Genomic DNA, 10,599 nt, shown 5'->3' with positions numbered 1-10,599 from the left:
TTTTATGACCATGACCAAAAACATGCTAACAAATATGAAAGTATTAAAACTCACCCTCTCAAGAACCACAATTGTCAAATGAACTGTGACACCAAGGTCAGAATGAGCTCCACAATATAGGAGGTTAGACTTAATGCTAAAGGCTCGACAAGTGAGCTTTTCTTGGCTTGGGAAAAGATCCAGGATTCAAATGAAGTGGAAAATTTGGTGTCATCATATTAAAATATTTTCAAGAACCATGGGCCAATTTCAAACATTTTAGCACAAATCATCCTTGGGTTAAGGGGATTCAAGTTTGTTTGAATGAAGAGTCATGCTCTCTCCAAAGGGGAGATAATCAACAAAATGCAAAAATTGAATGGGGTCATTAAAAAAAATTCTTCCCAAGAACCACAGGGCCAGAAAAGTTGAAACTCGAATGAAAGCTTCCTGATATAACATAGCAATTTATGGCCCCTAAATGTAGGATGGGACCCCAATAAGGGTTTAATTGATGGGGTCACAATAGGGGATCTATAATTTGTATTACATAGGAATATATAGAATAAATCTTTAATAAAATCTTTTCAAGAGCATCAGGCCCATGATAACTCATAATTAATATGCAAGCATTCCCAAGTGGTGCAGATTCAAATTGTAGTTCGGGAAGGTAGGGTGGGGCCACAACAGGGGATCAATGCGTTGTCCAGGAGGGTAGAGTGCGGCCACAACAGGGGATCGATGTGTTGCCCGGGAAATTATTCATCTCAAAATGGCCATGATTATAGTCATAATATGCAAGCATTCTCAGGTAGTGCAGACTGAAGTTCGTTCAAATCATGACCCATACACACACACCTAGGGGTATAATGGGGCCCACCATAGGGGATCAAAATTTTATATGGGATTATATAGGAAAACTTTTAAAAATATCTTGCAAACAGCAGGGCCATGAGTGGTCATATTGATGTGTAACATTTTCAGGTAGTGCAAATTTTAAGTTTGTACAATTCTGAGGCCCCAGATGTAGGGTGGGGCCATGCTTGATCAAAGTCCGATATGGGGATATACATGAAATTAAAACAAATTCTTTTCATGATTAGCAGGACCACACTAAATCATAGCAATGTGGAAATGACTCAAATTTGTGTGAATTCAATTTTTCTAGGGGGGGGGGGGGGTTAAACCTTGCTCATAACTTTCCAATGGTGAAAAATAGGGCTCTCATATTTGATGTGACAAGACCTTTAATCTTTTGGTATAAAAGTTTTCGACTTTATGACCTTGACCCATTTTTAAGACCTAACCCAGGCAAGTTAAGGTAGGGCTGTCATTATGTAGTGTATGGATTCCTTATGGCAAGAAATTTCATTTGATACCATGTTTGACCTCATAGCCTTGGAGTTTGACCCAAATTTTAACCGAAACTTTCTTCATAATTTGAAAGTTGCCATACTTATTTCATGTATGCATTCCCTAGCTGTGACGAGACGTTTCATTTAGTACTGGTTTTTTTTACTTTGTAACCTTGACCTTACATTTCAACCTACCATTTTAAAATACGTTGCGCTAGGCAATATCCTCCAAATTGTTCAAGGTAACGATTCCGTATTTTGTGTATAGATTCCTCGTGGCAAGACCTTGCTCATATTTCATAAAAAATCATGGCATGATTTTTTTTATCTTGTGACATTGTATCATGGTTATATCATGACCCTATGGGGCTAGGTTGGTGCCACAATATGAGGGTCAACATTTTGCTTGGGAATAAGGAATGCAAAAATCACAAGAGCTGGGCCAAGGTGACCCATGTGGTCCATTGACCTCTCGTTATCTTTATATGAGCACGTTAACTCGGGCGAGTGTTTTGGTCCATGGTGTGTGATTGGACGGCATTGTTCAAATGGGACTAATCCCTCCTGGTTCATATTTAGAATACCATGCAATGCACAAACTTTATATATCATGATACATTGTATCATACATTTGTCTCATGATTCCAGTAATTGATAAAATAATTCAAACCATGAACAATTAACAATATGTGAAATTTATTACAAAGAGTATCAATGAATACATGTACAGCATAGTGCCATAAATGAGTCAACTTTCATGTTTTATTATATATTTCATTGAAAAATATCTTCTGTTTGAGAAATCATTCTGAACTCATTTTTGCTCAAATTTTTATGAAATCTAAAGGATTTGTAACAAAATATCTGGATATAAAATTTATTTGATCAATGATTTTTAAAACTTTGATCAACAACTGCAGAAATATGACTATTGAAATTCAACATCAACTTTTAGCACTCCATTTCCCTGTATAATCCTTTGCAAGACTGAACAAAAACTTGCAGTCATATAATCTGTGCAGCTTTTAAGAAAAACATAAGACACTCAACTGAGACCAGAAACTGTAGAAATTTATGTTGTTAATGGTGTAAAAGTTACCATAAAATGAAGCTAGATAATCTTATGAAAATTTAGAAAAGTGACTGTTTTCAATGAATTATATACATTGTAGTAGATTGATAAAAGTCGACACATCTATGGCACTACTACACTGGTTATCAGATTCATAAGAACATGCAGCAAGAAATGGAATAAACTATTTTTTACAAGAATACAAATTGAAAAGAATTATGAATGGTCTTGACATAATCAAGCATTTCGGTATCCCATTAGAATTCCTTTTGATGGGGATAGGAAGGATTTTTGAATTGGGGTGTATGTATTGTACTTTAACAAAAACCAGCATTCCTTTTGGTGAGGATAAAAGGATATTCGAATAAAATACTGTACACTTGCAAGTAAAGTAAGAGCATGGCTTATGACGAGCTTGATGACATGAACATTCAATGATGTAAACATCTTCACCTTACAAACTCACAATGGTTGAACAAAAACAGGCTATACTGCCTCGTAAGATGACACACAATGGGGGTGCCCTTAATTTCCTCCCCTCATTCTTTCTCATTCCTCTCCCTCCTCCCATGTCTCTTCTCATCCATCATCATCCTTGGACCTTCCCCTCTTTTTCTCTCTCTCCTTTCTCTCTTCCCTTTTAACCTATACCCCCACAACACACACACCCATACAAAGTAATGCAGTGTACATTGTACTTTCAAGATATAACTAAATCTACATTAAAGCTTTATAATCATAAATTTTTTCTGCATTCAACATACTGATTTGCCAAATTTATCTTACAAAATGCGGTTTGCTAAGCAGGTCACATGATCACCCTACATGCGATTACACATTACATAGGAACTCCTGAACTACGTATAAAAGAGAAAACCAAAACTGTACATGTAAGAATATGGTACAGCATTCAAGGCATTTTAATTCTTAGTGTCCACTTTAACTATGTTGTTTGTATAATGAGATATATTAAAAGAAATCTTTCTGAAGAAATAAGACAGTCTGCACTTTCAACACCTAAACAAAAACTCCCAACAATATAAATTTGCTCTGTTTCCTTGTAGCTGCCCTTTTATGCATTGTTTCTGTACCACTAATTGAGCATTTATTTTGTATGAGTGTAAGACAGACAATCAGAACAAATGCTGTATTTCATCTACAATAAAGACACTATATAAATCAGATAGAAAAGTAGGCCACTTAACAGATAACAGTGTTAAAACAGCAATGCTGATTTTCACACCACAAAAATGACATCCCCGAACACATACACAGTAGATATTTTTTTTCTGAGCAGACTGTCATTAATAGAGGGGGGAAACAAATTACAAAGATAGATACAAGACTTTTTTTTCTAGACATGCGTAACACTGAAATGAAGATAGCATTTCTCATTGTTAATGTTTGGTACAAAAGAACACAATACAGCTTTCTCTGTCAACACAGGTCACGGCACTAGTACATACTGACACCAAAATGGTGGCCTCTACGTAGTACTAGAATACTGCAGTATGAACAATAGCATGCACAGGTACATATCTAGAATACAGCAACGAGCAAAATGACAACGGTAACAAGAAGCTGCACAGTTTGTATAGTACAAGTACGCACTGTATAGTACAAGTACGCACTGTATAGTACAAGTACGCACTGTATAGTACAAGTACGCACTGTATAGTACAAGTACACACTAAACAGTCAATTTTTGACCTTCAGAAATGCATGATAACTGACTTGTGAAAATTGAAAATCACATAAATAATTAAACTTGAGTATATACATATAGCACAGTAATAGATACATTGTCATAATAACCTTCCAACTTTACTGGTATCAACTCTCATCCTCAACATACAAAGATCATTCTCCCAAAATACGCAGTACAATGACGTAGAGGTTTATTGCATTAGAAAGGGTACGTGTATATCACATGGTTTAAATCAGGATACAAAGAATTGTTACACAACACCAATAACAACTATACATGAACTCCGAAACTATCGTGACACTAGGACTGTAGTGGTGCAGGAGGGGGGTGTCCCGTGGTCGTCGAGGCGGTACTACTAAGCTTGATTCGCTGTTTGATAATTCCCCGACAGAGAGGACATTCCTGCACTTTTCCCGAGCACTCTTCACAACAGCACACGTGACCACAGGAAAGGAAAATCACTGCCGACTGCAAAATAAAATTTCAATAATTACGTTGATATTTGTGTATTACATGTTTGCTATTGAACTTCAGTATCTCGAACACTGATATCTTGAATACCATGGATATGTCAAAGTGATTCCGAGGTCCCAACCAATTATTCTTTAAGTATTTTACCCTCGATATCTCAAATCCTCTGATATCGTGAAGTTTTTCTCGGTCACATCGAGTTCAAGATAACGAGGTTTGACTATACAACATACATGTATTACTAATTTTGTAATATATCTGAACTTAGTAGCATAAATACTATAAACTGAATTTCACTGATGGTTAGCTTCAACTTCAAGCAAAGTACTCAGAGAAAATTATCAGGAACTAATTGCTATGAAATTAAAAACATTATGGAGAGTTCTTGAGAAAAACTGAAAATGACATCACAATACTACACTACAAAGAAAAGATGACATCACAATAATGATGCAACTATGGTGGTCAGACAGGTTCGATTGTTGGTGGCCAGGTAGCTCAGTTGGTAGAGCATCTGAATAGAGATTCTGGGGGCCTGGGTTACAATCCCAGTCTGGTCCATTACATTTTCTTCCAGTTATATTTGGTGTCATGACCAGAGGATACAAAAAACAGATTCATTGCCCCCCCCCCCCCCCCCCCCCCCCCTGGACTTGCAGGTGAAAATCCTGCCAGGGATAAAAAAAATTGTGTTGTGTGAAATTCAACAGTTAAATCAGTACCTGTTTGTCTAGACATATCACACATTCAGAGTTAAGTCCCCTGGCTAGTATGGAATCCTGTCGGGGTAGTGGTGCAGAGGGGGCTGGATGGTCAAATGTCACATCCTCCTAGAAATTCAAACAAAAACATTAAAATCAACAATTATAGCGTCATATGTTTAAAGCTGTTTCCTCTGCACATTGATGTACATACATGTATATATGAATGAAGACGTATAATTTTTTATAAATATCAGACTATTAAGTATGCAATCTGTGAAACATTCTCCCATTATCTATTGCACAAGATGTGGGAGAACAATACACTTGTAAAACAATATGTCCCTCCATCTACAAAGTGGAGCATAAAAATTAATAGGTCTGATCCAGCGGGTTGGCAGAGGGTAAAAGTAGACAGAGATTCTCTGCAGGTGAGAATGATTATTGTACATATCAAAGCTTGAGAGACAACGCGGTCTCTAAACTTATCAACACTGGGTTCTCTAAACTTATCAACACTGGGTTCTCTAAACTTATCAACACTGGGTTCTCTAAACTTATCAACACTGGGTTCACTTCTCTAAACTTATCAACACTGGGTTCTCTAAACTTATCAACACTGGGTTCACTTACCCGGTCTCTAAACTTATCAACACTGGGTTCATTTACCCAGTCTCTAAACTTATCAACACTGGGTTCATTTACCCGGTCTCTAAACTTATCAACACTGGGTTCACTTACCCGGTCTCTAAACTTATCAACACTGGGTTCATTTACCCGGTCTCTAAACTTATCAACACTGGGTTCACTTCTCTAAACTTATCAACACTGGGTTCTCTAAACTTATCAACACTGGGTTCATTTACCCGGTCTCTAAACTTATCAACACTGGGTTCACTTACCCGGTCTCTAGACTTATCAACACTGGGTTCTCTAAACTTATCAACACTGGGTTCACTTCTCTAAACTTATCAACACTGGGTTCTCTAAACTTATCAACACTGGGTTCACTTCTCTAAACTTATCAACACTGGGTTCACTTACCCGGTCTCTAAACTTATCAACACTGGGTTCACTTCTCTAAACTTATCAACACTGGGTTCACTTCTCTAAACTTATCAACACTGGGTTCACTTCTCTAAACTTATCAACACTGGGTTCTCTAAACTTATCAACACTGGGTTCACTTACCCGGTCTCTAAACTTATCAACACTGGGTTCATTTACCCAGTCTCTAAACTTATCAACACTGGGTTCATTTACCCGGTCTCTAAACTTATCAACACTGGGTTCTCTAAACTTATCAACACTGGGTTCACTTCTCTAAACTTATCAACACTGGGTTCACTTACCTGGTCTCTAAACTTATCAACACTGGGTTCACTTCTCTAAACTTATCAACACTGGGTTCTCTAAACTTATCAACACTGGGTTCTCTTACCCGGTCTCTAAACTTATCAACACTGGGTTCACTTACCCGGTCTCTAGACTTATCAACACTGGGTTCACTTCTCTAAACTTATCAACACTGGGTTCTCTAAACTTATCAACACTGGGTTCTCTAAACTTATCAACACTGGGTTCACTTACCCGGTCTCTAGACTTATCAACACTGGGTTCACTTCTCTAAACTTATCAACACTGGGTTCTCTAAACTTATCAACACTGTGTTCTCTAAACTTATCAACACTGGGTTCACTTACCCGGTCTCTAAACTTATCAACACTGGGTTCACTTCTCTAAACTTATCAACACTGGGTTCTCTAAACTTATCAACACTGGGTTCTCTAAACTTATCAACACTGGGTTCACTTACCCGGTCTCTAGACTTATCAACACTGGGTTCTCTAAACTTATCAACACTGGGTTCTCTAAACTTATCAACACTGGGTTCTCTAAACTTATCAACACTGGGTTCACTTACCCGGTCTCTAAACTTATCAACACTGGGTTCTCTAAACTTATCAACACTGGGTTCTCTAAACTTATCAACACTGGGTTCACTTACCCGGTCTCTAGACTTATCAACACTGGGTTCACTTACCCAGTCTCTAGACTTCTCAACACTGGGTTCTCTAAACTTATCAACACTGGGTTCACTTACCCGGTCTCTAAACTTATCAACACTGGGTTCTCTAAACTTATCAACACTGGGTTCTCTAAACTTATCAACACTGGGTTCACATACCCGCTCTATAAACTTATCAACACTGGGTTCATTTACCCGGTCTCTAAACTTATCAACACTGGGTTCACTTACCCGGTCTCTAAACTTATCAACACTGGGTTCACTTAAGGCTTTTCCAGATACACTGGTGTCTGCAGCTGCTTTTGAAGATCGGAAATTCTGGACATTCTTCAAAACAGTTTTCCTTATTCCAAGTTCATGAACACCCATCTACAAATAATCAAACTCCTTCAGTCAGGTATATGTACATCATGAGGACGTGATAAAGTGAACAATCATCAAAGGAAAAAGTTTTGATAAATGTACAGTACAACTTGGATATAGCAAACACAGATATAGCAAATTTACGGCTATAGCAAAGTTAAACCGATTTCCCTGGCAAATTATCTATATATTCTATATGAATATCATTCATCTAAAACGAACACGGATATAGTGAATTTAAGCATATAGAAATAATGAGGTAGCTTCTTGTTACCTTTGAATTAGAAGCGAAAGTAAAAATCAACATTTAAAACGAAGTTTTATTTTATTATTTTGAAACTCGTGACTTTTTATATTCGTTTTCTTTTGTCATAGGATCCACACTTATTACGAATTTTCTGTATTTTTTCAAAAGGGGTTGTTGACAAAAAACAATACTTTATATTAAACTTTATAAATATAGTGTCGGTATTGTTTACTATTCTTTTTAACTAAATGTATGCTCATATTATTTTAATGTAAGAGTTCAGCAGAATATTAAACCTGTTTTAGGTCACTATCCGTCAACTGCAGCAAGGTTTCTATGGTGATACGATGTCTAGCGAATATTGGGACATACTCGTCTGCTCCTGAGTCCTCTAATACAGTCACCACAGCTATCTCCAGACGCCTCTCCTGCAGAAATTTCAAGACTATCAGTCATTTAAAAGGATTCTCTCCAAGTTAGTTAAAAAGGTTTTTGAGAATACTCCTCTGTGCTTAATTTTCATGTCCCCAAAAAATGAAGTTAGAGAATGTTGATTTATGTCAGGCAATATAATCATGGACTGGGGCCTGCATGAAGAATGACCACTGCTTAGGCACTTCATCCTCAAATTCATTATCAAGTGCTTATCAAGTATACTACTAAAAACCTGTTTCTGAATAATTGTATAACCAGATGCCAGTTGTTTCAGCTACTTACAATCCGACATAGAAACCTCTGCTACTTACCATCCGACATAGAAACCTCAGCTACTTACAATCCAACGTTGAAACCTCTGCTACTTACAATCTGACATTGAAACCTCAGCTACTTACCATCCGACATTGAAACCTCAGCTACTTACAATCCGACATTGAAACCTCTGCTACTTACAATCCGACATTGAAACCTCAGCTACTTACAATCCGACATTGAAACCTCAGCTACTTACCATCCGACATTGAAACCTCAGCTACTTACAATCCGACATTGAAACCTCAGCTACTTACAATCCGACATTGAAACCTCAGCTACTTACAATCTGACATTGAAACCTCAGCTACTTACAATCCAACATTGAAACCTCAGCTACTTACCATCCGACATTGAAACCTCAGCTACTTACAATCCGACATTGAAACCTCAGCTACTTACAATCCGACATTGAAACCTCAGCTACTTACAATCCGACATTGAAACCTCAGCTACTTACAATCCAACATTGAAACCTCAGCTACTTACCATCCAACATTGAAACCTCAGCTACTTACAATCCGACATTGAAACCTCTGCTACTTACAATTCGACATTGAAACCTCAGCTACTTACAATCCGACATTGAAACCTCAGCTACTTACAATCCAACATTGAAACCTCAGCTACTTACCCTCCAACCTTGAAACCTCAGCATGAAGAACTTCATTCAGCAGATAGACTTTAAATAACTTATGCTGTGGGTCTCTGAAGGAGAGGGGAGGGTCGTGCACAGACAGCACTTAAAAGTTGTTTTCACAACTCTGAACATTACACCCATTCACACATTTCATACAGGACAGGGAGTACTAATTTTGTGTTGACAGCTCTAATGTTGCACTACTTCACATGTTCACATTAAAATGTAGTCTGACCTGGTCCATTAGCGCCTGAGGTTTCCTGTCCATCAGTCTCTGGTACTGCACCAACCAATAGTCTGTCTGTCCATCCTCCTTCTGCTGCTCCATCTCACCCTACACATGAATAAAAACACCAAGACATTTAATCTCTCTCTACACACGAATAAAAACACAGAGACATTTAATCTCTCCCTACACATGAATAAAAACACCAAGACATTTAATCTCTCCCTACACACACACGAATAAAAACACAGAGACATTTAATCTCTCCCTACACATGAATAAAAACACACAGACATTTAATCTCTCCCTACACACGAATATAAACACAGAGACTTTTAATCTCTCCCTACACACGAATATAAACACAGAGACTTTTAATCTCTCCCTACACACGAATATAAACACAGAGACTTTTAATCTCACCCTACACACGAATAAAAACACAGAGACATTTAATCTCTCCCTAGACACACACACAAAAAAACCCCAGAGAAATATCTAATATGAAATATAGACCTCTATCTCTCCCTACACACAAATAAATACAGAGAGACATTTGATATAAAATATAGACCTCCAGAAATATCAGATACAGCAGCATTTAGTAGAAATCAAGTACGAAATATCAGATTCAGTAGAAATCAAGTACGAAATATCAGATTCAGTAGAAATCAAGTACCAAATATCAGATTCAGCAGAAATCAAGTACCAAATATCAGATTCAGCAGAAATCAAGTACCAAATATCAGATTCAGTAGAAATCAAGTAAGAAATATCAGATTCAGTAGAAATCAAGTACCAAATATCAGATTCAGTAGAAATCAAGTACGAAATATCAGATTCAGTAGAAATCAAATACGAAATATCAGATTCAGCAGAAATCAAGTACGAAATATCAGATTCAGTAGAAATCAAGTACGAAATATCAGATTCAGTAGAAATCAAGTACGAAATATCAGATTCAGTAGAGATCAAGTACAAAATATCAGATTCAGTAGAAATCAAGTACGAAATTTTAGATTCAGTACAAATCAAGTACGAAATATCAGATTCCGTAG

The 10,599-nt window shown here is 37.1% G+C and overlaps 1 protein-coding gene across 2 annotated transcripts in view; it reads right to left on the bottom strand.

The window, feature by feature from the left end:
• Positions 1-2,008: 2,008 nt before the first annotated feature.
• LOC125681574 (E3 ubiquitin-protein ligase LRSAM1-like) overlaps positions 2,009-10,599 on the bottom strand; it is a 32,556-nt gene continuing 23,965 nt past the window's right edge. For both annotated transcript variants that reach the window (XM_056156003.1, XM_056156004.1), the window contains 5 exons: positions 9,551-9,649; positions 8,222-8,353; positions 7,547-7,684; positions 5,308-5,415; positions 2,009-4,582 (listed from right to left, as the gene is read on the bottom strand). In XM_056156003.1, coding sequence (XP_056011978.1) covers positions 4,415-4,582; positions 5,308-5,415; positions 7,547-7,684; positions 8,222-8,353; positions 9,551-9,649 — 645 coding nt within the window. In that variant the 3' untranslated portion in view covers positions 2,009-4,414. The remainder of the gene's footprint in view (positions 4,583-5,307; positions 5,416-7,546; positions 7,685-8,221; positions 8,354-9,550; positions 9,650-10,599) is intronic.

Source organism: Ostrea edulis, chromosome 2 (assembly GCF_947568905.1).
Source record: "Ostrea edulis chromosome 2, xbOstEdul1.1, whole genome shotgun sequence".
NCBI classification, from domain to species: domain Eukaryota; kingdom Metazoa; phylum Mollusca; class Bivalvia; order Ostreida; family Ostreidae; genus Ostrea; species Ostrea edulis.
This window is presented reverse-complemented; position numbering and strand designations above follow the sequence as displayed.